Source organism: Pagrus major, chromosome 24 (assembly GCF_040436345.1).
Source record: "Pagrus major chromosome 24, Pma_NU_1.0".
Classification (NCBI taxonomy): domain Eukaryota; kingdom Metazoa; phylum Chordata; class Actinopteri; order Spariformes; family Sparidae; genus Pagrus; species Pagrus major.
The window spans coordinates 13,628,880-13,656,232 of record NC_133238.1 but is presented as its reverse complement, the minus strand read 5'-3'; the positions used below and the strand labels follow the sequence as shown (position 1 = coordinate 13,656,232).

General features: G+C 45.5%; 1 protein-coding gene and 2 long non-coding RNA genes across 4 annotated transcripts; 2 read left to right on the top strand and 1 right to left on the bottom strand.

The window, feature by feature from the left end:
• Window positions 1-729: 729 nt before the first annotated feature.
• LOC140992399 (uncharacterized) lies at window positions 730-7,142 on the top strand. Of its 2 annotated transcripts, none has more exons than XR_012178040.1 (2): window positions 730-1,847; window positions 3,391-7,142. It is a non-coding gene; the product is annotated as an uncharacterized lncRNA (long non-coding RNA). The 2 variants fall into 2 exon arrangements; XR_012178041.1 differs by having other exon boundaries at window positions 730-1,851.
• On the bottom strand, window positions 1,676-26,330 carry fmnl2b (formin-like 2b). The gene is made up of 28 exons (XM_073462708.1): window positions 26,214-26,330; window positions 23,294-23,377; window positions 22,649-22,729; window positions 22,392-22,468; window positions 19,484-19,567; window positions 18,419-18,562; window positions 18,216-18,342; window positions 18,006-18,082; window positions 16,360-16,453; window positions 16,075-16,149; window positions 15,749-15,859; window positions 15,362-15,511; window positions 15,132-15,233; window positions 14,792-15,012; window positions 13,955-14,058; window positions 13,517-13,705; window positions 10,712-10,732; window positions 9,989-10,113; window positions 9,376-9,578; window positions 7,648-7,882; window positions 7,297-7,365; window positions 6,670-6,750; window positions 6,416-6,545; window positions 6,166-6,326; window positions 3,472-3,573; window positions 3,237-3,332; window positions 2,932-3,055; window positions 1,676-1,764 (listed from the first exon to the last, which is right to left on the bottom strand). The coding sequence occupies exons 1-28, from the start codon at window positions 26,328-26,330 to the stop codon at window positions 1,676-1,678; spliced, it is 3,273 nt and encodes a 1,090-aa protein (XP_073318809.1).
• LOC140992398 (uncharacterized) lies at window positions 14,818-20,418 on the top strand. The gene is made up of 3 exons (XR_012178039.1): window positions 14,818-14,977; window positions 15,147-15,569; window positions 16,362-20,418. It is a non-coding gene; the product is annotated as an uncharacterized lncRNA (long non-coding RNA).
• Window positions 26,331-27,353: the final 1,023 nt, after the last annotated feature.

Here is a 27,353-nt window from a genome sequence, read left to right as displayed (position 1 = left end):
GCTAACGGGCTAACAGCAGGATGGCTCTTGTGCTAACAGCAGGTCAGTTCTGGTGCCAGCTAACAGCAACACGGCTATGGTACAAGCTAACAGGATAATAGCAGGGTGGGTCTGGTGCTAACACCAGGTCTGCTCTGGTGCCAGCTAACAAGGTAACAGCAGGTCAGCTCTGGTGCTAGCTAACAGGCTAACAGCAAGACTTCAGAGGGAGGTTTGGTCTCAGGAAGTCGAAGGGTGAGTCTGGGTGTCAGATAAGCAGGGTTTGTCTGTAAAGGTGGTTCTGACGGTGTAGTGCTTTCTGCTAACACTGTTTCCTGTTTGTAATGCACTGAATTTAAAGGTAGCTCTTCAGACAGGTGCCAGACTCTTTATCTCCAGCTCTGGTAAGGCTAATAAATACAGTAGAACACAATATTGTGAAAGGAGAAGAACCCTGTACAAGAAACAGACCAGAGGAACCCAGAACAACCACAGAACCACAGACCTGCTGACCTAAACCAGGACTTTGGGTCTGGTTTTTACTGGGGAGAGGTACAGTTTCTTCACCGTGAACTGACCCAGAACTTTGTACAAAGTTTTTTCATGTGACTTTCAGCGTTTGATAATGAACTCATGAGGGGTTTGTGTCCATGTTGAATATTTGATATGAACAATATCCACAGTGTGTCTTAAACCTGCATTTTGTCTAACGTCCAGCAGGGACTCCACTGGTTCCAAACAGAAGTCTGATTGTATGGAAGCTTATGAGAAACATCAATTTCTTGATGAGTTCATTGTCTCAGTCTCTGGTTTCTGTTCATTTACAGTAAAACAGAACATAACTGGGAGAATTTAGTCATCACCACGGCAACGTGTCCTCAGGTTCTCAGCCAGATCCAATCAGGACTTCCTCCCCAGCTCCCCAGTCACCTCTGGCTGCAACAAACAAAGATGGCGACGGGTGACATCACGGTGGTTCTGTCCACCATCTTATGATACAGTCTGGAACAGGACTCTGCTCCACAGTGTCATCTTTCTAACAATGTGCAGAATCTCCTTAATGTCCTCCTTTATTCTCTTTCAAGTGAAGGAAGAGGAACTTTATTTACTTTAGAAATCATGTGCAGTCAAGATGAATTTTAAGCCTACATGGAAAAGAAGCTCTTAAAGTGCTTGAAAATTTGGAAATTTGAACAGCTACCGTTCAATTAAACTACATCTTCTGCTGAGGAAGACCATGTGATACGATCAAAAGTTCAAGAAGAGTGTTTCTTGTCTTGTGATTGGTCAATCTGAATCTAACCAGACGGACACCAGATCAGCCTGTTACTGCTCCAGCAGCTTCATCAGAAGAGACATATTAAAATGCCAATTTTTTGAATGAAGTTTGGTTTGACAACAGTCAGGCCTGAGTGGAACATAATGCTACTGACAGGAAACAGATGTGAAAACAAAAAGCCAGAGGTCAGAGGTCAAAGGTCAAAGGTCAGGTGGTGTCTAGGTACCAGGTCTGTGCACAAACTGACCAATAAAATAACATAGAAAACATGATGTCATCAGTTCACATCAACAGATTAGAAATGTTCAAAGTGCTGATTGGTCCCATCGATTAGAAGTGGGCGTGGCCAGCTGAAGGAGACGCGTCATCGTCCTCAAACATGCTGACATATAAACTCTCTCTCTCTCTCTCTCTCTCTCAGTAGTGCTCCTCAGAGTGGGCGGGGTCACAGAAGAAGCGAGAGCTGCGTTTGGCTGATCGGGCCGTGAAAGGGACGGTCTTCAGAGCTACAGGTGAAGAAAAACAAAACAGCCAATCAGACGGCAGACAGGAAACACCTGAGGGCTGTACTACAGACAGGGATCAGTGTGTCAGTATGTTTTATTTTGTGGATTATATCCTCATGTGTGCTGTTATGACTGTGTTTACCTGTGACCGTGTGTTTACCCGTGACCGTGTGTTTACTGTGACCGTGTGTTTACTGTGACTGTGTGTTTACTGTGACCGTGTGTTTACTGTGACCGTGTTTACTGTGACCGTGTTTACTGTGACCGTGTGTTTACTGCGACCGTGTCTTTACTGCGACCGTGTCTTTACTGCGACCGTGTCTTTACTGTGACCGTGTTTACTGTGACCGTGTTTACTGTGACCGTGTTTACTATGACTGTGTGTTTACTGTGACCGTGTGTTTACTGTGACCGTGTTTACTATGACTGTGTCTTTACTGTGACCGTGTGTTTACTGTGACCGTGTTTACTGTGACCGTGTGTTTACTGTGACCGTGTGTTTACTGTGACCGTGTGTTTACCCGTGACCGTGTGTTTACTGTGACTGTGTGTTTACCCGTGACCGTGTGTTTACTGTGACTGTGTTTACTGTGACCGTGTGTTTACTGTGACCGTGTTTACTGTGACCGTGTGTTTACTGCGACCGTGTCTTTACTGCGACCGTGTCTTTACTGCGACCGTGTCTTTACTGCGACCGTGTCTTTACTGCGACCGTGTTTACTGTGACCGTGTTTACTGTGACCGTGTGTTTACTGTGACCGTGTTTACTATGACTGTGTCTTTACTGTGACCGTGTGTTTACTGCGACTGTGTTTACTGTGACCGTGTGTTTACCCGTGACCGTGTGTTTACTGTGACCGTGTGTTTACTGTGACTGTGTGTTTACCCGTGACCGTGTGTTTACTGTGACTGTGTTTACTGTGACCGTGTGTTTACTGTGACCGTGTTTACTGTGACCGTGTTTACTGTGACCGTGTGTTTACTGTGACCGTGTTTACTGTGACCGTGTGTTTACTGCGACCGTGTGTTTACTGCGACCGTGTCTTTACTGCGACCGTGTCTTTACTGTGACCGTGTTTACTGTGACCGTGTGTTTACTGTGACCGTGTGTTTACTGTGACCGTGTGTTTACTGTGACCGTGTGTTTACCCGTGACCGTGTGTTTACCTGTGATGATGTCCTCTATGGCGCCGTCCTTCCCTTCGTAAACATGGCGGCTGTCTTTTCCTTGTCGTCGTCTGAGCTCAGTGATCAGCTCCTGCTGCTGCCTCTTCCCCCTGTGGGAGGGAGACTGGGAGGAGGAGGGGAGTCATGTTGTGAGTCATCAGTATTTCAATCTTCCACTTTAAACTTAAACTAAGCTCATTAAAACCTCGACTGAGACTTTTGACAGCTCAGCTAGAGAACAAATAGATCCATCAGTAAATGAACCCCAGGAGCTATGAACCCTGAAGGTCAGAGGTCAGTGTCACCTTGGTCTCCTCCTCCTCCTGTTGCTCCTCCTGCTCTAGTTTCTCCAGTAACATCTGCTCCTGACGCCTCCTCTGCTCATTCTCCTCCTCCGCCAGCTGAATGTACAGAATTTAACACACTTTAAATACATGACTTCTTATTGTATTGTTTTAGGCTTCGTCTCAACATGAACGACGTGGGAGGAGATTGAGATTCATCGACCACGCCACCTCCAGAGGAGGCAGGGTTACTCACCCTGTACGCTTTAATGAAACGAACAAAGATGGGGAAGAAGACAGACGGCGGCATCGTCTTCGAGCTCTCCCCAAAGAATTTCACCACGTCTTCAAACGCGTCCTAAAATGAGCCCCAACAAAATTGATCAACACTTAGTTTTCACACTGTGTGGTCTTTATAGTGTGGTCCTTACAGTATGGTGTTTACAGTGTAGTCCTTACAATGTGGTCTTTACTGTGTGAAGTCTTTATAATGTGTGGTCTTTACTGTGTGGTCTTTTAGTGTGGTCCTCACAGTATGGTGTTTACAGTGTAGTCCTTACAGTGTGGTCTTTACTGTGTGTAGTCTTTACATGTGGTCTTTACAGTGTGGTCTTTACTGTGTGTAGTCTTTACAGTGTGGTCTTTACTGTGTAGTCCTTACAGTGTGGTCTTTACAGTGTAGTCTTTACAGTGTGGTCTTTACTGTGTGTAGTCTTTACATGTGGTCTTTACAGTGTGGTCTTTACTGTGTGTAGTCTTTACAGTGTGGTCTTTACTGTGTGGTCTTTACTGTGTGTAGTCTTTACAGTGTGGTCTTTACTGTGTGGTCTTTACTGTGTGTAGTCTTTACAGTGTGGTCTTTACTGTGTGTAGTCTTTACAGTGTGTAGTCTTTACAGTGTGGTCTTTACTGTATGTAGTCTTTACAGTGTGGTCTTTATAGTGTGGTCCTTACAGTATGGTGTTTACAGTGTAGTCCTTACAATGTGGTCTTTACTGTGTGAAGTCTTTATAATGTGTGGTCTTTACTGTGTGGTCTTTTAGTGTGGTCCTTACAGTATGGTGTTTACAGTGTAGTCCTTACAGTGTGGTCTTTACAGTGTAGTCCTTACAGTGTGGTCTTTACAGTGTGGTCTTTACTGTGTGTAGTCTTTACAGTGTGGTCTTTACAGTGTGTAGTCTTTACAGTGTGGTCTTTACTGTGTGTAGTCTTTACTGTGTGTAGTCTTTACAGTGTGGTCTTTACTGTGTGTAGTCTTTACAGTGTGGTCTTTACTGTGTGTAGTCTTTACAGTGTGGTCTTTACTGTGTAGTCCTTACAGTGTGGTCTTTACAGTGTGGTCTTTACTGTGTGTAGTCTTTACATGTGGTCTTTACAGTGTGGTCTTTACTGTGTGTAGTCTTTACTGTGTGGTCTTTACAGTGTGGTCTTTACAGTGTAGTCTTTACAGTGTAGTCTTTACAGTGTAGTCTTTACAGTGTGGTCTTTACTGTGTGGTCTTTACAGTGTGTGGTCTTTACAGTGTGGTCTTTACAGTGTGTAGTCTTTACAGTGTAGTCTTTACAGTGTGGTCTTTACAGTGTGGTCTTTACTGTGTGTAGTCTTTACAGTGTGGTCTTTACTGTGTGTAGTCTTTACAGTGTGTAGTCTTTACAGTGTGGTCTTTACTGTGTGTAGTCTTTACAGTGTGGTCTTTACTGTGTAGTCTTTACAGTGTGGTCTTTACAGTGTGGTCTTTACAGTGTAGTCTTTACAGTGTAGTCTTTACTGTGTGTAGTCTTTACAGTGTGGTCTTTACTGTGTGTAGTCTTTACAGTGTGGTCTTTACTGTGTGTAGTCTTTACAGTGTGTAGTCTTTACAGTGTGGTCTTTACTGTGTGTAGTCTTTACAGTGTGGTCTTTACAGTGTGGTCTTTACAGTGTAGTCTTTACAGTGTGGTCTTTACAGTGTGGTCTTTACAGTGTGGTCTTTACAGTGTGTGGTCTTTACAGTGTAGTCTTTACAGTGTAGTCTTTACAGTGTAGTCTTTACAGTGTGGTCTTTACAGTGTAGTCTTTACAGTGTGGTCTTTACGGTGTGGTCTTTACTGTGTGTAGTCTTTACAGTGTGGTCTTTACTGTGTGTAGTCTTTACAGTGTGGTCTTTACTGTGTGGTCTTTACTGTGTGGTCTTTACAGTGTGGTCTTTACAGTGTGTAGTCTTTACAGTGTAGTCTTTACAGTGTAGTCTTTACAGTGTGGTCTTTACAGTGTAGTCTTTACAGTGTGGTCTTTACAGTGTAGTCTTTACAGTGTGGTCTTTACAGTGTAGTCTTTACAGTGTGGTCTTTACTGTGTGTAGTCTTTACAGTGTGGTCTTTACAGTGTGGTCTTTACTGTGTGTAGTCTTTACAGTGTGGTCTTTACAGTGTGGTCTTTACTGTGTGTAGTCTTTACAGTGTGGTCTTTACTGTGTGTAGTCTTTACAGTGTGGTCTTTACTGTGTAGTCCTTACAGTGTGGTCTTTACAGTGTAGTCTTTACAGTGTGGTCTTTACTGTGTGTAGTCTTTACATGTGGTCTTTACAGTGTGGTCTTTACTGTGTGTAGTCTTTACATGTGGTCTTTACAGTGTGGTCTTTACTGTGTGTAGTCTTTACAGTGTGGTCTTTACAGTGTGTAGTCTTTACAGTGTGTAGTCTTTACATGTGGTCTTTACAGTGTGGTCTTTACAGTGTAGTCTTTACAGTGTGGTCTTTACAGTGTGTAGTCTTTACTGTGTGGTCTTTATAGTGCAGTCTTTACAGTGTGCAGTCTTTACAGTGTGGTCCTTACAGTGTGATCAGGTGTGTGTATGATGTCACCTGGTCAGGTGTAATCAGGTGTGTGTATGATGTCACCTGGTCAGGTGTGATCAGGTGTGTGTATGATGTCACCTGGTCAGGTGTGATCAGGTGTGTGTATGATGTCACCTGGGCAATGCGTGCGTCCTCCTGCAGCTTGCTGAGTCGTGATTCGTGCCTGCTGATGAAGTCTTTGAGTGTGCTGTTGTGTTGGACGCTGAACTCTCTCCAGGTGAGCTCCATGCCGCGCTGCAGCTCCTTCACGTCACACAACACGTTCTCCAGACTCACTGCACACGGTGAGACACAGGTGAAACACACAGGTGAGCATCCCACAGTCTGATGAGTATGCAGACTTCTGATTGGTTGACAGACTCACCTGCAGCAGCCTTGTCGACGTAGTGCAGCTCGTTGTAGAACAGAGACACTACAGGATATTTCTCTCTCACCACGTTGGCGATGTAATGAAGTAACGTCTGTGTCCGGTCGGTCGACTTCGTCTCCAGCAGCTGAACACAAACACACCGTGTGTCATGATCTCATATGTTTCTGACCAATCAGAGGAGGTCATTGTGTGTGTGTGTGTGTGTGTGTGTGTGTGTGTGTGTGTGTGTGTGTGTGTGTGTGTGTTACCAAGTCTAAACTCTGCAGCTTGAATCCGTACACAGCTCCCCTCTTACTGCTGTTCATGTAGTTCCCTAGAGCCAAGATGATCTACAACATCAGAACAAGACATCATGTATGTAGACATCATCTCCTACAATGTAAAGCATTCAACGAAACCAGGAACATTTATTTTAATAAATTCAATTCGGTAATCTCAGAGTTCAAAGAGCTAAACGACATATCAAAATTAAAAATACTCCTGGGAGAAGGAGACAGGGCAACCTGCTGCCCAACATGTGTCAACATGCCACAACCTGAGGGACAGTGAATGACCGACACACGCACACGCACACACACACACACTGTATATACTGTATATATAATTTATGTAAATCAATCTTGGTGTTGTGTTTTGTGTTGTTATTTGTTGTGTTATGGACAGATACTTTGGCAACATTGTTGTTAAACTTTCATGCCAATAAAGCCCCTTTGAATTTGAATTTGAATGTAGATGTGTTTATACATATAGAGGATTATGTATAAATACACACACTGTGTATAACAAGTAATGAACAAACATACACACTGGATATTTATACACAAACATACACACATTGGATATTTACACAAACAAACAAACAAACACAGACAGACCTCGAGGATCTTCTTGAGCTTCTGAGATGATTTTATAGAAACTGAAGCAGCGATCATCGCGTGGAGTTGCTGTAAGGAAACACAGTCACAGTGAGACAGGTCACATTTATTTGTCTGTCTCTCCACCTGTCTACCCGAGTGTCTGTCTGTGAGTCTCTCCACCTATCTGTCTGTCTGTCTCTCCATCTGTCTGTCTCTCCAACTGTCTGTCTGTCTGTCTCTCCGTCTGTCTTTCTCTCCACCTGTCCGTCTGTCTGTCTCTCCGTCTGTCTTTCTCTCCACCTGTCTGTCTGTCTGTCTCTCCGTCTGTCTTTCTCTCCACCTGTCTGTCTGTCTGTCTGTCTTTCTTACTGGTGTTAACATCTGGACGTTGTCGGTGAAGTTGCCCATGAAGGTCATGATAGACATGCGCTGGTTGAGTCTTTCGATGCGGCTGAACTGCATCATGAAGCGGTCTTCGTCACTGAGAGCCTCCAGAGGTTTTCTGTCCCTCTCATATTGCCGTAGAAGCTTCACCTCGGCCTCCGTCGGCAGGAAACGCATCAGACACTCCACAAAGTCCACCCGAACTGTCCGAAGGTCAAATCTACAGAAACCAAAACCACACTGTTCAGGTGTCTGAAGGACTAACCCAGCCCTACCCCTAACCCTGTGTGAAGGACCAACCCAGCCCTACCCCTAACCCTGTGTGAAGGACTAACCCAACCGTACCCCTAACCCTGTGTGAAGGACTAACCCAGCCCTACCCCTAACCCTGTGTGAAGGACCAACCCAACCCTACCCCTAACCCTGTGTGAAGGACTAACCCAGCCCTACCCCTAACCCTGTGTGAAGGACTAACCCAGCCCTACCCCTAACCCTGTGTGAAGGACTAACCCAACCCTACCCCTAACCCTGTGTGAAGGACTAACCCAGCCCTACCCCTAACCCTGTGTGAAGGACTAACCCAACCCTACCCCTAACCCTGTGTGAAGGACTAACCCAGCCCTACCCCTAACCCTGTGTGAAGGACCAACCCAGCCCTACCCCTAACCCTGTGTGAAGGACTAACCCAGCCCTACCCCTAACCCTGTGTGAAGGACTAACCCAACCGTACCCCTAACCCTGTGTGAAGGACTAACCCAGCCCTACCCCTAACCCTGTGTGAAGGACTAACCCAGCCCTACCCCTAACCCTGTGTGAAGGACTAACCCAGCCCTACCCCTAACCCTGTGTGAAGGACTAACCCAACCCTACCCCTAACCCTGTGTGAAGGACCAACCCAGCCCTACCCCTAACCCTGTGTGAAGGACCAACCCAGCCCTACCCCTAACCCTGTGTGAAGGACTAACCCAGCCCTACCCCTAACCCTGTGTGAGGGACTAACCCAACCCTACCCCTAACCCTGTGTGAAGGACCAACCCAGCCCTACCCCTAACCCTGTGTGAAGGACTAACCCAACCCTACCCCTAACCCTGTGTGAAGGACCAACCCAGCCCTACCCCTAACCCTGTGTGAAGGACCAACCCAGCCCTACCCCTAACCCTGTGTGAAGGACTAACCCAGCCCTACCCCTAACCCTGTGTGAAGGACTAACCCAGCCCTACCCCTAACCCTGTGTGAAGGACTAACCCAGCCCTACCCCTAACCCTGTGTGAAGGACTAACCCAGCCCTACCCCTAACCCTGTGTGAAGGACCAACCCAGCCCTACCCCTAACCCTGTGTGAAGGACTAACCCAGCCCTACCCCTAACCCTGTGTGAAGGACTAACCCAGCCCTACCCCTAACCCTGTGTGAAGGACTAACCCAACCCTACCCCTAACCCTGTGTGAAGGACCAACCCAGCCCTACCCCTAACCCTGTGTGAAGGACTAACCCAACCCTACCCCCGGCTCATGGAATAATGAGAACAAGAAACACCCTTCAGACTGAGCCGAGATGGTAATCTGATGGTCTGATGGTCCTGTTACTGTCAGTACTGGTTATTGGAGAATTGTCTTACTGGTGTTGCTGTTACTGGTTCTTACTTGTAGAGTAACTAGTGGAGGTTATTGTACTTGTCTTACTGTTTTTGGTTACACTGGTGGACTTTAACCTACGTGTGAATGGCTCGGCAGATGACCTCTGATCCCTGGCCAGCCTTCCTCAGAGTGATGGCCAGATTTTTGGATCTGTTCGCCTCCAGCAGAGAAACTTTGGATGGAGCTTTCTGAGGAAGTTTCTGTCTGGACAGAGTCAAGTCCACTGCTGGACCCTGAGCCTTTGTCTTAAACAGCTCCTCAAAGCCCTCCACATCCAGGTCCTGAGAGACAGACAGGTATATATATAGAGAGAGATATAGTCAAACAGCTGCTCAGACAGGTGGTCACTCTTTTCAGGAGAGGAGAGAGAGGAGGTCAAGTTTATTTTTCAGCCTGGAGTAATGCCTCATAGGCTCTCTCGTCTCTTTGGCCGTATTGAGCCATCGTGTTACCAGACAAGTAAAATCCAGGACAAGAAAGGTCACACCTCATCTGTAGGCTACATGTTGAAGACATATTAACATTTTGACTTCTCTTCAGCAGCTGCTCTCTCCTCTCATCTGGATCTTTCTCAACCCAGTTTAGTTTTTAACTGTTGTGTTAATAACCTGCTATAATCTCTGTTATGAAAAAAACACTGAATCCTGATGACTTGATGGAATTGTTGGATTCAAATAAGACTTTTTTGTACCCGCAGAATGGACTCGTCATCAATGTCATTGAAGACTGTCCCGTTGATCTGACTCGGCTTCAGGGCGACCCAGTTCAACACTGGCAACCTGAACTTGGTCTGGATCGGCTTCTTTATCTTCACCGCTGTACAGCAGAGAGAGAGAGAGGTGAGCAGGTTGTCAGATTTAAAAGTCTACAGGTGTGTTCACACTGAGGCCTGACCTCAGCCTGAAGAGATGAGAGGCTGGGATCATTGCTAAAACCACTCCTAATACCAAAGTGGCATATTTTAAACATTTTATTAAAGACTTTTAAAAGATATTTTATCCATAAAGGAGTTTTAAATCGAATTTAACTTGAGCCAAGGCGCCACAAACTGCATCCCCTGAGAATCCTAACCCTGACTGATCCCCTGAGAACTCTATGTCTTTGCCTTCACTTTAAAGAGTTCGACCAATGAGATCAAACATGTGACAATAAGAGACAAATCAGCCAAAAGCTGGTTGTGCTGGAGGCTGATGGGCTCAGTTTCTAGTTTCCAGCTGATGAAGTGATGACAGAGGGATGAAGAATGAATATGAAAGATGCTCTGATGGTCGGACCAGAACACTGATGGTCAGACCTCAAGATGATGGTGGAGGATGATTAAAAAATGAAGATGATGATGATGATGATGATGAACATTAATTGATGAAGATGATGGAGGAAGCTGTAAAATGTAAAGAATAATAAATAAACGTACAGAATAACTTGAGAGGACCCTCTGTCAGCAAACAAGAGAGAACAAAAGCTTGTTAGTAACATAAAACTCAGTTTGTAACAGGTTATATTTCACTGTTAGCATGACGACTGATAATTCTGAATTCTGGTAAGCTGAAAGGTGTGGATCAATGTCACGATTTCAGTTTAAAATAGAAAATCGATTGATATGAGCTTTCAGTTTTGATCATCGGAATCAAATCTGCCACATTACGGCAACTCTGAGAGGACAAAATAAACATATGTAGTCTGTTAAAGTACTTGTCTGCCATCTAGTGACCGTTGAACAGTTTGTTCCAAATTAACTTGAGAAATAAGTTACTGTTTTACTTTCCATATGAATTAGTAGACTTTGTCCAGATGGACTTCCTGTGCATATGTACATTATTGGTGATGTATCAAATGACTGTCTCCATGTCACTGTCACCACCATGTCACTGTCACCACCATTTCGCCATGTCACCATGTCACTGTCACCACCATATCATCATGTCACCATGTCACCACGTCACCACGTCACCATGTCACCATGTCACTGTCACCACCATTTCGCCATGTCACCACCATGTCATCATATCACCATGTCACCATGTCACCATGTCACCATGTTACCATGTCACAACCATGTCACTGTCAACACCATGTCACCATGTCACCGTCACCACCATATCATCATGTCACCATGTCACCACCATGTCACCATGTCACTGTCACCACCATTTCGCCATGTCACCATGTCACCACCATGTCACCATGTCACTGTCACCACCATATCACCATGTCACTGTCACCACCATGTCACTGTCACCACCATTTCGCCATGTCACCACCATATCATCATGTCACCATGTCACCACGTCACTATGTCACCATGTCACTGTCACCACCATTTCGCCATGTCACCACCATATCATCATGTCACCATGTCACCACCATGTCAGCATGTCACTGTCACCACCATGTCACCATCATGTCACCATGTCACCACCATGTCACCACCATGTCACTGTCACCACCATGTCAGCATGTTACTGTCACCACCATATCATCACGTCACCATGTCACCACCATGTCACCATGTCACCATCATGTCACCATGTCACTGTCACTACCATGTCACCATGTCACTGTAACCACCATGTCAGCATGTTACTGTCACCACCATGTCACCATGTTACTGTCACCACCATATCATCACGTCACCATGTCACCACCATGTCACCATGTTACCATGTCACCACCATGTCATCATGTCACCATGTCACCACCATGTCACCATGTTACCATGTCACCACCATGTCATCATGTCACCACCATGTCACCATGTTACCATGTCACCACCATGTCATCATATCACCATGTCACCATGTCACAACCATGTCACCACCATGTCACCACCATGTCATCATGTCACCATGTCACAACCATGTCATCATATCACCATGTTACCATGTCACAACCATGTCACCACTATGTCATCATGTCACCATGTCACCATGTCACAACCATGTCATCATATCACCATGTCACCATGTCACCATTTTACCATGTCACAACCATGTCACCACCATGTCACCACCATGTCACTGTCACCACCATGTCAGCATGTTACTGTCACCACCATATCATCACGTCACCATGTCACCACCATGTCACCATGTCACCATCATGTCACCATGTCACTGTCACTACCATATCACCATGTCACTGTAACCACCATGTCACCATGTTACTGTCACCACCATGTCACCATGTTACTGTCACCACCATATCATCACGTCACCATGTCACCACCATGTCACCATGTCACCATCATGTCACCATGTCACCACCATGTCACCATGTCACTGTCACTACCATGTCACCATGTCACTGTAACCACCATGTCACCATGTTACTGTCACCACCATGTCAGCATGTTACTGTCACCACCATATCATCACGTCACCATGTCACAACCATGTCACCACCATGTCACCACCATGTCACCACCATGTCACTGTCACCACCATGTCACCATGTCACTGTCACCACCATATCATCACGTCACCATGTCACAACCATGTCACCACCATGTCACCACCATGTCACCACCATGTCACTGTCACCACCATGTCAGCATGTTACTGTCACCACCATATCATCACGTCACCATGTCACCACCATGTCACCATGTCACCACCATGTCACCATGTCACTGTCACTACCATGTCACCATGTCACTGTAACCACCATGTCACCATGTTACTGTCACCACCATGTCACCATGTTACTGTCACCACCATGTCACCATGTTACCATGTCACCACCATGTCATCATGTCACCACCATGTCACCATGTTACCATGTCACCACCATGTCATCATATCACCATGTCACCATGTCACCATGTCACAACCATGTCACCACCATGTCGTCATGTCACCATGTCACAACCATGTCATCATATCACCATGTCATCATATCACCATGTCACAACCATGTCATCATGTCACCATGTCACCATCATGTCACCATGTCACCTTCCTCTTTAAAGAAGAATCAGTCAAGTGCCAGCTTTCAGGACAGAAACAGATGATCTGTTGAGCTTTAAAAATCAAGACTGTGTAATGATGGCATAGCAGTTGGTGCTGAAAAAAATGTTTTAATCGGAAGTGAATCGGATCGTGGCATTAAAATGTAAAGACAAAACAAATGGAGGATTTGGAGAATCGTGACACTCTTGGGAATCGACTCAGGTGTGTTCATTAAACTGTGATGATTAAAATGCTTTAAACTTGAGTCTCACCTGCGAGTCCTGAGTTAAAGATGACCGTGGGCGACCCCCCTGACCCCGGGAGAGGGGGGGCTACAGGAGGAGGAGGGGGGGGCATGGGGACGGAGGAGGACAGCTCACTGGTGCGACAGGGGGGAGGAGGGGGTGGAGGGGGAGGCGGAGGAGCAGGGGGAGGAGGTGCAGGGAATGTACCGTTGGACACTTTAAAGACAAAAGAAGAAGAAGTTTAGTGTTGAACAGGAAGTTTTATCCAGAGTACTTGTAGTATTTGAGTGTACTTGTAGTATATAAGAGTACTTGTAGTATTTGAGTGCACTTGTAGTATTTGAGTGTACTTGTAGTATTTGAGTGCACTTGTAGTATTTGAGTGCACTTGTAGTATTTGAGTGTACTTGTGGTATTTGAGTGTACTCAGTATAAATCCGTGCTGAAGGTGTAGTTGAAACTCACCTGTGCCTGGCATTGGTGGGGGAGGAGGGGGAGGGGGTGGGGCTGGCATCCCTGGACCTTCGCCTATCCCTGGTCCCATGGTGTGATAGGCTACCGTCTCAGGACTGTGGAAATAAATCAGGCAATCAATCGACCCTCATTGGCTGTTTGTTGATTTGAGGTAATTTTGTCACCAACAGACAGAAACAGGCAGCAGGGCTTGTCTTTAAACACGACAGCTGACAGTGTCATCTTATAACGATGTCGTGGCTAACATCAGGGCTCTGTCATTGGTTCTTTAGTTTATTTACTAATATGAAGGTAATTTGTTAGCACATTAATATGTCCGTGCCATCGGGGAAGAAAAAATCCATCGATGGAAAAACCTGGTCATTCAGTATATTCGGGTAGTCAGCTGACCTGACCAACTAATTCAACCTCAGCTCATAACACTGCCCCCACAGGCTTGTACAGTAGGCACTAGGCATGATGAGTGCATCACTTCATCTGCCTCTGTTCTTACCCTGATGGGCACATCACTCTGAACAGGGTCAATCTGGACTCATCAGACCACATTTTTCACCATCTGATTTCACCAAACATTTAAGTGATCTCCAATCGCGATCATTCAAGATTTCTTTCCGACCACATTTCTTCCTAGAAGATGATGGTTCACCACTATCATTCCAGGTTTTAATGATGCAGTTGTGTAGATGTTTTAGTTGATCAACGTGATGATTCACCTGCAGTCGTGTTTGTGTCACCTGTCTCTCTCTTTATCTGTCTCACCAGCTCATCTTTAACTGTGTCTGTTTGCTGTTGGCTTCCCCAGCAGAGGTGTACAGTCATGTCTCTCACCTGGGCGACAGGTTAGGACAGGGTGGAGGTGAGGGGGAGGCGGAGTCAGCCACCCCCCCGTCCCCTTCTCCTCTCTGGGGTTGCGGAGCTCCAGGTCCTCCAACCTGCTGGGCCTCCTGAGCCTGACGCTCCAGACGACTCTGACGCCGGATCGTTTGGTCCTTCTCCCGAACCATCCGTCGCAAGGTGTGTACCTGAGTGTTAGCGCTCGCATACACCTCCTGCCAAGGTGACAGGTGTGTTAGAAGCAGAACATGTGACGGTACAGAGAACAGGAGTTAAACAGACAATACAACATTTTCTGTCTCCATGATGACTGAATGTTGGTGTGGTTTCTGACCCGGACGTGGTCCAGCTCCTTGTTGGTTTGCATCAGTTGTTTCTCCAGTTCGACGATCTTCAGCATCGCTTCGTTCTCCACGTCCAGCAGGCGTTCAGACATCTATGGGCAGAGAGAGACAGACAGGTACAGGTCAGTATGACACCTGTCTGTGTGTTCTTCTAATCTGTCTGACTGATCATCCAGCAGGTGTTAGTACACCTGTCTGCCTCTACGTCTGTCTGTCTCACCGTGCTCAGGCTCTCCTCCAGCTCCTCCACTCGTTCCAGAGCAGCAGTTTTGGTCTCGGCGTCCTCCAGCAGCGTCCCGACGTCGAACACGTTGTCGAGGTACGCCTGAATCTGAACCTGCAGTCTGTCGCTCTCTGTGTGCTTCAGCCTCTGCAGTGAGACAGGCACAGATCCAAGTTAACCGAGAGACAAGCCGGGAGACACGCAGGTAGACAGGTGGAGTTTATCATTTGTGTATTTTGTCCACATACTTGTTGTTAATGATGAGCTCTCATGTGATTGGCTGAGAGCGGGTCATGTGATGATGATTGTCAGTACAGTACAGAGTAAGAGAATGATTGTTGCTCTCGTGTGATTGGCTGAGAGTGGCCCATGTGACCGTGTTACCTCAAGATGTTCGTCCAGGTTGAGTTTGGTGAAGTCGTACTGCAGATGGACTCTGAAGTTCATGTCCTCCACAGAGTGAACCACGATGTTAATGAACTGCATACATGCCACCTGACACACACACACACACACACACACACACACACACACACACACACACACACACACACACACAGAGTCATCAACCTGCTGATGATGTCACCCTCATTAAAGGTCCATGTTATATCTGTTAAATATAGTGACTGTAACTGACGACTGTGATGTGAAAGAACACTTTAATATTTTAATCAAAAGCCTAAATATTGATTCAAGTTCAGTCGTCGTACCAAAAAGTCGATGTTGTCATCTTCGTTCTTAAAATGTTCCATCAACTTCTCAAAACGCATCGACTCTGAACACACCTGCAACAGATCAATCAATAAGTCAATCAATCAATCAATGCACACGATACATAAATCTATACATTCATGTATGTTCATCAGCTCTACAATGGTAGAAAATGTTCCTATTAACTGTCTGTTGTAGAAACCTCATGAACTGCAGCTCTTTTCATATTCGATCAATAGTCATCAATATAGGATCATTGTGTGTGTGTGTGTGTGTGTGTTTACAGTTTTGAAGTTGTCAAAGGCCGACAGGATGATCTCATGTCCTCCTCTGACCAAACAAACAGCCGCCAACAACTCCAACACCAGAGCCTTCGTCCTGAGAGACAGACAGGTCAGAGACACAGAGAGAGACAGTTGAGTAAGTGTCCTCCTGCCACAGACTGAGGGACGACCACGGAAACACCACATAGGAGCAAACCCCGCTCCAAAACTCTGTTCCTGTAAATATGTTGTGATCAAAATGATTTTCTTTTGGGTGTTTTTTTTTTTTTTTTTTTTTATATTATTTTATTGTTATATGCTTTGGCAATACAAGCACTGCCTTGTCATGCCAATAAAGCTTTTTAAATTGAAAAAAAAAGACAGTTCAGAGACAGAGAGGGAGACAGGTCAGAGAGACAGACAGGTCAGAGACACAGAGAGAGACAGGTCAGAGATAGAGAGGGAGACAGGTCAGAGAGACAGACAGGTCAGAGATACAGAGAGAGACAGGTCAGAGATAGAGAGGGAGACAGGTCAGAGATAGAGACAGGTCAGAGACAGAGAGGGAGACAGGTCAGAGAGAGAGACAGGTCAGAGACAGAGAGGGAGACAGGTCAGAGAGAGAGACAAGTCAGAGAGAGATAGACAGTTCAGAGACAGAGAGAGAGACAGGTCAGAGAGAGATAGACAGTTCAGAGACAGAGAGAGAGACAGGTCAGAGAGAGAGACAGGTCAGAGAGAGAGAGGGAGACAGGTCAGAGAGAGAGACAGGTCAGAGAGAGAGAGGGAGACAGGTCAGAGAGAGAGAGACAGGTCAGAGACAGAGAGAGAGACAGGTCAGAGACAGAGAGGGAGACAGGTCAGAGAGAGAGACAGTTCAGAGACAGAGAGGGAGACAGGTCAGATTAGTACATGTGTGCAGTACTGACCTGGGGTTCCTGTTGTATTTCTCATCAGTAGTATTAGTACATGTGTGCAGTACTGACCTGGGGTTCCTGTTGTAGTACTCATTAGTAGTATTAGTACATGTGTGCAGTACTGACCTGGGGTTCCTGTTGTATTTCTCATCAGTAGTATTAGTACATGTGTGCAGTACTGACCTGGGGTTCCTGTTGTAGTACTCATTAGTAGTATTAGTACATGTGTGCAGTACTGACCTGGGGTTCCTGTTGTAGTTCTCATTAGTAGTATTAGTACATGTGTGCAGTACTGACCTGAATTCCTGTTGTAGTACTCATTAGTAGTATTAGTACATGTGTGCAGTACTGACCTGGGGTTCCTGTTGTAGTACTCATTAGTAGTATTAGTACATGTGTGCAGTACTGACCTGGGGTTCCTGTTGTATTTCTCATCAGTAGTATTAGTACATGTGTGCAGTACTGACCTGGGGTTCCTGTTGTAGTACTCATTAGTAGTATTAGTACATGTGTGCAGTACTGACCTGAATTCCTGTTGTAGTACTCATTAGTAGTATTAGTACATGTGTGCAGTACTGACCTGGGGTTCCTGTTGTAGTACTCATTAATAGTATTAGTACGTGTGTGCAGTACTGACCTGAATTCCTGTTGTAGTACTCATTAGTAGTATTAGTACATGTGTGCAGTACTGACCTGGGGTTCCTGTTGTAGTACTCATTAGTAGTATTAGTACATGTGTGCAGTACTGACCTGGGGTTCCTGTTGTTGAGACTCAGGGCGATCTCATTGACAGCGTGAGGATGTGACATCACCATGTTGAATCCGTACTGAGGAAGAGGAGGACACAGATGAAGATCACTCACACCTTCGTCATGGTCTGTGTGAATGGGCTCAGACTGAGCGTTAATGAATCTTCATCATCATCTCTATATTAAACCTTCTGTATGTGTCAGATGTTACCTGGTAGTTCATGATGGCTCTCAGACACATGACACAAACGTGAACGTCGTCTTTCTTACAGACCAGTCGTGAATTCTTCAGAGTGCGACGACTCGGCAGAGTGTTGGATCGAGTCACCAGAGTCGAACTACAAACACACAGAAACAAAATCAGACGAGCGGACGGACGCTACCTGCCGACTTCACCTGTTGCACATTTGTTACCTGATGGAGTGTCGAGCTGCTCGGGGAACAGACGACGATGGGGAGGGGAGGCTGCAGTCGCCATGGAGATCCTCTATGGACCGACTCCAAGGAGAGTCTATGGACGAGACCTCACCCCCGGCCTCCGACTGCTCGCCATCAAACCTGAACACACACACGCAGCGTTTTTAAATGTTTGTAGTTCTGAGCTTTACAAAGATCCAGGATCAGTTTAAACTGTTCAGAGTATAAACATGAAGAAAACAACCAACAGACTTCTGAAACCACGCGGGAAAGTCTCAGGACCGTCTTCACAACCACAATCCATGCTGACGATGAGAGACCCTGTTCTGTGAGACTATATGAGCTCACAACGTGAACATACATGTTGTGAGGGCACTCAATCTTTGGCCCTGTGAGAGTGGTGAGAGAATCAACTCACTGCAATCAGGTGTGTGTGGCACTGATTGGCTTTGATTAAGCCCAGGTGTGGGGAGTTTTCATATACCCTGAGTCTCCAGTGCCCTGTGCTGGCTCATTATCTCACCTTCAGAGGTAGTGAGAGGTTCTCCCTGTGGCTTCTCAAGTTGTCGGTGTATCTATAAACACCTACTCAGAACTTTGTGTGTATTTGATGTCAATTGCCTGTTTCCCAGTGTATAACTTGGGGTGCTGGAGAGTTTGTTGTGACTCCAGCCTTTTGGGTTATCAAAGGTCTCCCGGGCAGCCTTTGCCTTTCGTTTCGTGTTTTCTGGGTCTCCTGGACAATTTTGGATTTGAGTCAGCTGCTTGGCAGCGGTGGTCTGGTTAATCATTTTAGTGCTTTGTTTCATTAAGGAAGCCTGTAGTGGCTCTATACAGTTTTGTTGTTTTTTCTCCCCTTTCCAATCTATCGCTACTGCGATTTTGTGGTTATCCCTCTGGGATAACTTTGAGACACCTCTGGGTCCGCACCTGTGTCCCCCCCCTTTCCTAACCCCTAACCCACATCAAACTGAGAGAACTTAAAGTAACATATTACATATTAGTTCATATTTAATGTCTCATATATTCTAATATTATTATTATTGTATCATTCAGACTTACGTGACGGCGTACTGAGCGAAGGACAAATACTCGACCAGAACATCCAGACCTCGATTCTCCTCGTTCAAAAACTCTCTGACCCACCTACACCAAGAGAGACAGACAGGTCAGAGAGAGAGAGAGAGACAGACAGGTCAGAGAGAGAGAGAGAGACAGACAGGTCAGAGAGAGAGACAGACAGGTCAGAGAGAGAGAGAGACAGACAGGTCAGAGAGAGAGAGACAGACATGTCAGAGAGAGAGACAGACAGGTCAGAGAGAGAGAGAGACAGACAGGTCAGAGAGAGAGAGAGACAGACAGGTCAGAGAGAGAGAGACAGACATGTCAGAGAGAGAGACAGACAGGTCAGAGAGAGAGAGAGAGAGACAGACAGGTCAGAGACAGAGACAGACGGGTCAGCGAGAGACAGACAGGTCAGAGAGAGAGAGACTATCAACAGATATCATCAGACCATCAACTACAGGTTGAAACAGGTCGGCATAAGAAAGAGTGGAAGCCCAGAGAATTAAAAGTCTGTAAACACTACACGGCTCTTCAGGAGAAACAGAGACTAAGGCCCATTTTCTCCTCTCCTGCCCCCTGTACCAAACTGAGAGAGAGGTTTCCTACAGCAGATCACTGCAGCAGATCCATCGTATCAGGGAAAAACATGTGATGAACTGTTAAAAGTCTGTGTGGGAGAAGATCCACAATTTATCAAGTTAGCTGCACAATATGTAACACTCTGCCATGAGACTGGGGAAACACACGAACGCACACACACACAGGGTATACTATATAAATGTATATATACTTTTTCTTCTTTTTTTTTTCTTTTTTCTTTTATTTGTATATATTTGATTCTGTGATTTGTATTTGTTTTGTTCATTGATTCTTGATGCTTTGGCAACATAGTTCTTGTAACATTCATGCCAATAAAGCGAATTTGAATTGAATTGAATTGAATTGAGACAGACAGGTCAGAGAGAGAGAGACAGACATGTCAGAGAGAGAGAGACAGACACATCAGAGAGAGCGAGACAGACAGGTCAGAGAGAGAGAGAGAGACAGACAGGTCAGAGAGAGAGACAGACAGGTCAGAGACAGAGACAGACGGGTCAGCGAGAGACAGACAGGTCAGAGAGAGACACACAGACAGGTCAGAGAGAGAGACAGATGGGTCAGAGAGAGACAGACAGGTCAGAGAGTACACTGTACTATACACACTCTACACTGTGGTATAGGGGGCAAAATGTACGATCTGGTTAAATCAATGTATTTGTAAAATATGTGAGCTGTTAAAACTGGAGACAAACAGACTGAACTCTTCACCCAGAGAAGAGGAGACGCCAGGGCTGCAATATAAGTCCGACTTTATTTAACGTGTATATAAATGAACTTGCTGGTGAGCTGGATCCATGTGCTGCTCCTGGCCTCTCCCTCCTGGACAGAGAGGTGAAGTCTCTGTTTTATGCTGATGACCTTGTTCTACTGTCTCCTACTGAACAAGGACTACAGCAGCAGCTGGACACAGTAGGAAAGTACTGTCAGAACTGGGCCCTGGCAGTAAATATGAAGAAAACTAATGTCATGATCTTTCAAAAACACCCCAGATGTCAGGAGAACAAACACCAATTTACCATAAATAATCACATCATTGAACGCAGCATGAGTTATAGCTACCTTGGTAAAACCATTACAGCATCAGGAGTTTCAACATGGCAGTGAACGCACTAAAAGAAACAGCTGGAAGAGCCCTACATGCAATTAAGAGAACATTTTATCATTTCCAAATTCCAGTCAAAATCTGGCTTCACATATTTGATAGTGTCATCCAGCCCACTGCGCTGTACGCTAGTGAAGTCTGGGTCCACTCAGTCATCAGAGCTGAACCCGCTGGGACAAACATCCAGCAGAGTCTTTACATGCAGAGTTCAGCAGACACATTTTACACACACACAGAAACACACCAACAAATGCATGTAGAGCAGAATGAGGCAGATACCCACTGATAATTAACATTCAACAGAGAACGCTCAACTTTTAACCAGCTGAAATCAGCCAGAGACGCCCTCCACTCCAAAGCCTCCAAACTCAAGAGCTGAGCCCAGAAAAGAGCCCCTATGTCAGCTGGTACTGAGGCTGACTGCCCCCTCTCAGACAGTCTGACCAGCCTCACAACAACACTGCTCTCCAAACACCAATCAGAGGAAAGCACATTATAACACAATGTAAAGAAACCTGCCGGGAACATTGGAAAGAAGAAACTAAAAGCCAAAGTGGATCAGAACGTTATCTCGCCCTAAAAAGAGACGATGAAGAGCAGAACATCTCTCTACTGTCAGAGATAGGAAGCAGAGACAGATGCTCACCAAGTACAGGCTCAGTGACCACAAACTGACCATCCAAACAGGAAGACACAAACAATCACGGCAACCAAAAGACAACACAACATGTGGTCACTGCTGGACAGGTGAGGCTGAGACAGAGATGCACTTTCTCCTACAATGTAAAGCATTCAACGAAAGCAGGAACATTTATTTTAACAAGTTCAACTCTGTAATCTCAGAGTTCAAAGAGCTGAACCACCTCTCAACATTAAAATACTCCTGGGAGAAGGAGACAGGGCATACCTGCTGCCCAATATGTGTCACCATGCACACCTGAGACACACACACACACACACACACACACACACACACACACACACACACACACACAATTTGAATTTGAATTTGAGAGAGAGAGAGACAGACAGGTCAGAGAGAGAGAGAGAGAGACAGGTAATCATACAGATAATGATAATAAAAATGTTGGTGATGGTGATAATGATGAAGATGATGATGATGTTGATGATGTAATGATGGTGATGATGATAATGATGGAGATGATGGTGATAATGATGATGAAGGTGATGATGAAGAAATACCCGATGTGGTTTGTGCGAAGAGAAATCTCGAGCTCTCTGAGCATCTGAGTCGACTCCTGAACTCTTCTTCTGAACTTCTGTAGAAAGACAGGTAGAGAGACAGACACATAGAGGGAGACAGACAGGTAGAGAGACAGACACATAGAGGGAGACAGACAGGTAGAGAGTCAGGCAGGTTTTCTTGCACTGTTTAAATCATTAGAAAAACAAACCCTAACAGTGTGATGTCATCAATTCAGTGTGACATCATAGCTCACCTTACGAGTGACGGCTGGATCGAGGAAGCCTCTCAGTTTCTGGATGTAAGTGTGTGGAGGGTTCTTCACCTGAAACCTCTCCTGCACCACACATACACACACACACACACACACACACACAGTTTGATTGGATGATCAGTTTTAATCATTGTTGGTAAAATTAACTTCCTGTTCAGTTTAGTCACAATATGATTCACTCATTAAATCAAACAGATTTAAATATTACATATTACCAAATACATTTAGAAGTAATCAGATTACCACACAGTGGCTCAGACTGATAACCTGGGTTTTTGTGGCCTGGCTGGTTGTTCAGCCTGGACTGAGGTATACTACAGTTTATGTACTCAATTATATATATATACTGAAGTAACGTACAGTACATATACTGAGGTACAGCACATATACTGAGGTACAGTACACATACTGAGGTACAGTATATATACAGTACATAGTATATTTAAAGGACAGAATATAAAGTAAAGTGTACCTGTAGTATTAGAAGCATATACTGTATATGTAAGTACAATACAGTAAAATAAAGCCTGAAGTCTCTGATCTGTCCTGCAGAGTCTCAATTGGTTGACGTCCTGGTTCTTCAGGTAGGAACAGATTCAAACTCATTAACTTATTAACACCACCCACCTGATCACAAATCAGCTCCCACTTCTTCTCGTTGTCATAGGAACGCAGCAGACGCACCTTGTCAGGAGGCAGGTTCATCGAATTCTGGAAGACGGGTTAGTGAGTTTTAAGCACTTTGAAAAGTCTTCATGACCCTTAATGTGCAGTGGTGTCGCTGGAACAGTTGGATATACGTCTGTTTTCATAAAGAACCTAACCCTAACCGTAAAGAACCCTACACTAACCCCTAAAGAACCTAACCCTAACCCTGTTTGCATAAAGAACCGAACCCTAACCCTGTTTGCATAAAGAACCTAACCCTATGAAACAACCCCCCCCCAAAATCCTGTCTTCCATGAAAACGCACTTTAATCCATCAGATGAGTTTTCAGATGAAAATAAAATACACTGAGGTGAGAAATAATGGGTTTTACTTGGAATAATAATGTATGTTGTAATAATGTATGTTTGTGTCATCTACAGCGGTTGCAGCCTCTCAGAACTTTGCCATCCTGGCTGTCAGTTTGTGGAGATGATCTGAGGAAATGTCCCTCCATGCTTCCTGTAGCTCCTCCCACAGGTTGGATTGGCTTGATGGGCACTTCTTACATATCATACAGTCAATGTGCTTCACAGCAGCTCTAAAAGGTTCAGATTTGATTGTCTGCTGGACACAAAACCAGCTGACTGCTCCTTCTGTAAATAGTTCTTCATGGTTTGGAGCTTTGGCTCATTTTCTTGTTGGAGGATAAAGTTTGCTCCAGTCGATCTCCGTCCACAGTTTATGACACGGTGTTGTAAAATGAAGTGGTAACCTTCCTGATTCCAGATCCCTTCAGCCCTGAGCACATCTCCACCTTTACCAAAACAGGCCAGACCATCACATTTGCTCCACCAGGCTGACAGGTGGAGCCATCACTTGTTATATGTCTCACAAATGTTCTTCTCTGCGATCCAAACTCAGACTTGTCTGTCCAGAACACTTGTTTCCATTCTTCGTCTGTCCAGTGTCTGTGTTCTGTTGTCCATCTGAATCTTTTCCTTTTATTTGTGCATCCTGGAGCTGCCTCTTCACCTGAGACGTGAGGACCTGTGAGGGACTTGTTTCTCAGACTAGACTCTGATCTACTCGTCCTCTTGCTCCCACTTATCTTTCTACTCTGGTGAGAGTCAGTTTGAGCTGTTGTTTGAAGGGAGTATTACACACCATCTTCATTTGTCAGAACAACAACAGACTTACGCGTTTCAAACTTGGATTAGCTAACGCAATGTGCCATTGCAATGTGCACAACGCTGCAGCATTGTAACCTGTAGTTTCCCAGTAAACACATCTACCACTTCAGCTGTTGCTGTTCTTCTTGGGTTAGGGTTTTTCTCCTGCTTCAAAGCTTTTCACTGCCAGAGTGTCTCAGGGCTAAAACTAGTGGACAGGCCAGATGTCCAAACTCTTAACTCTAAGATTCCACTGGATGCATGTCTGTTGGTTGTCGTATGGTTTTGCTCTGTTATCCGTCGTCCAGCAACCCCCACCGGCTGCGATCTGAGTCCGGCATGGTGCAGCACTGCCGGATAGCTGGTGTTGTGAGACTGAGGAGTTCCCACGATAAGTACATAATCATGTGCGACCGCAGTTATAGCTATGTGTTATAAACACAACAACACAAAGTGTTCCCAACCGAAGGATTAGAAGAATTGATTGTATTTGTCTATTTTTTTAGATTTTTGTGCTGCGTCAACACAGAGTTTTTTATTTTGAAAATTAACCAGATATTATGTTGTTGTTTTGGTTTCTGACTTTCTGTTTGCTCTGTGCTGAATTTGGGTGAATTGTTGCATCGTGCTCCGGCTTACATGCATAAATGCTCACTCTGCATAGAGCCTATGTGCAACCATAAATCAGCATTTAGCTGTCAGTCTGTGTAACTTTATGTGACTTTTCTGAGGTTTAAGAACCGAACCAGAACTAAAGATAACAAACACCAAACCAAACCAAACCACAGGAAGAAAGCATGTCCAACACATTCTGGATCAGAACAAATTGAAATTAAAATGAAACCCCAACCACAATAGATCCAACCCCTAACCCAACCATGCTGGATCCAGCCCCTGACCCAACCATGCTGGATCCAACTCCTAACCCCAACCATGCTGGATCCAGCCCCTGACCCAACCATGCTGGATCCAACCCCTAACCCAACCATGCTGGATCCAGCCCCTGACCCAACCATGCTGGATCCAACTCCTAACCCCAACCATGCTGGATCCAACCCCTAACCCAACCATGCTGGATCCAGCCCCTAACCCAACCATGCTGGATCCAGCCCCTAACCCAACCATGCTGGATCCAACTCCTAACCCAACCATGCTGGATCCAGCCCCTAACCCAACCATGCTGGATCCAACTCCTAACCCAACCATGCTGGATCCAACTCCTAACCCCAACCATGCTGGATCCAGCCCCTGACCCAACCATGCTGGATCCAACCCTAACCCAACCATGCTGGATCCAACCCCTAACCCTCAGAGATGAGAAACAAACTCATTTGATGAAGGTCTGTGTAGACACAGCGTGCTGACTGAATCTGAGGAATCAGAGGCTGAAGATCTGGAACAGTTTTAATCATTCGTCCAACTGAAACATCTCAACACCTCTGTGACTTATTGTGATACACGTGGTTCAGGCCTTCATGTTCCCCTCAGGATGAACTATAATAATTATAATGATGTTAATCTGTCAAATACTTTGGTTTATGACCAAAAACCTGCAGAACTGATGACATCACATCAGCCTGAGCTGGACTCTCTGTTAGCATGCTAACAGGCTAACCACCATCAACCTGTAAATCACACTGTGTAACACTCCAACATGTCTTCTGTCTTAATGTGTGCGTGTGTGTGTGTGTGTGTGTGTGTGTGTGTGTGTGTGTGTGTGTGTATTTACCAGTGCGATGGAAAACCTCTCCTCCAGCTCAGCTGGGTCGGGCATCGGGAGTCGAACTGGGGCGGCTCTGGACCGGATCACTGCCAGTTGGCTCTCCATGCTCTCTGCGTTCCCCATCTTACACACACACTGAACACACACACACACACACACACACACTGAACACACACAGTGAACACGCACACACTGAACACACCCACCTACAACAACACACACACTGAGCAGACACACAGCAGCAGGAACATGTGGTCGGCCATCACACACTGAACACAGACAGGCGGTGGAGCTGCTCAAGGCCTGTCTGTCTCTTTCTCTCTTCCTGTCTCTCTCTCCCCTCCTGTCTGTCTGTCTCTCCTCCTGTCTGTGTCTTGTCAGACAGTGCAGATCGTCTCGCTCCACCTCCCGTCTCTCTCTCTGTCTGTGTCTCTTTGTCTCTCGTCCTCGCTGCTGATGCTGCTGATGCTGCTGCTGCTGCTGCTGATGATGATGATGATGCTGATCCAGATGAAGCTCTGATGCCGTGTCGTGTGTGTGTTGATATGAAATGTGTGTGTGTTGTATGTGAGCGCGTGTCGCAGATCAGCCGGTTAATCCTCCCCCTCTCCTCCCCCACATGAAGAAAGAAAGAGAGAGTCAGCCTCCCTCCTCTTTGTCTCTCTCTCTCTCTCGCTCTCTCACAGCTGCAGTCTTTGTCTACCTCGCTCGACCCTCCCTCCTCCCTCTCTCTTCCTCTGCCTCCTCAGACAATGAGCCTTCTGCTGCCACAGGCTCCGCCCACACACACACACACACACACACACACACACACACACACACACACACACACATACACACACACACACACACACAGAGGTGAGTATAATCTGAGTCTGGATCAGCTGCTGTAAAACACACGCAGCCCTCAGTCGTGTAATTCAATGATAATAATAATCATAATAATAATCATTATTATATTATTATTATCAACAGTATTTTAACCACTTTTAGTTGTAACATTTCCAACATGATATTCAATATGTTATATTTTATTTTCCTCATAAACAAAACAGACTGACAAAGTAACCCTAACACGATCATTTATCAGTACAGATTTAAATTCATAGATAAACATACAGGATGTCATCATCATGTTGGTACTGA

Excerpts from the sequence above, each read along its gene's own strand:
- fmnl2b (XM_073462708.1), bottom strand. The coding sequence starts at position 26,330 with ATGGGGAACGCAGAGAGCATGGAGAGCCAACTGGCAGTGATCCGGTCC. Across the intron at positions 10,733-13,516 it reads CTTTAACTCAGGACTCGCAG|AGGGTCCTCTCAAGTTATTC; the intron begins GTGAGACTCAAG and ends GTTTGCTGACAG. Across the intron at positions 6,751-7,296 it reads AGCTCAAGAAGATCCTCGAG|ATCATCTTGGCTCTAGGGAA; the intron begins GTCTGTCTGTGT and ends CTGATGTTGTAG.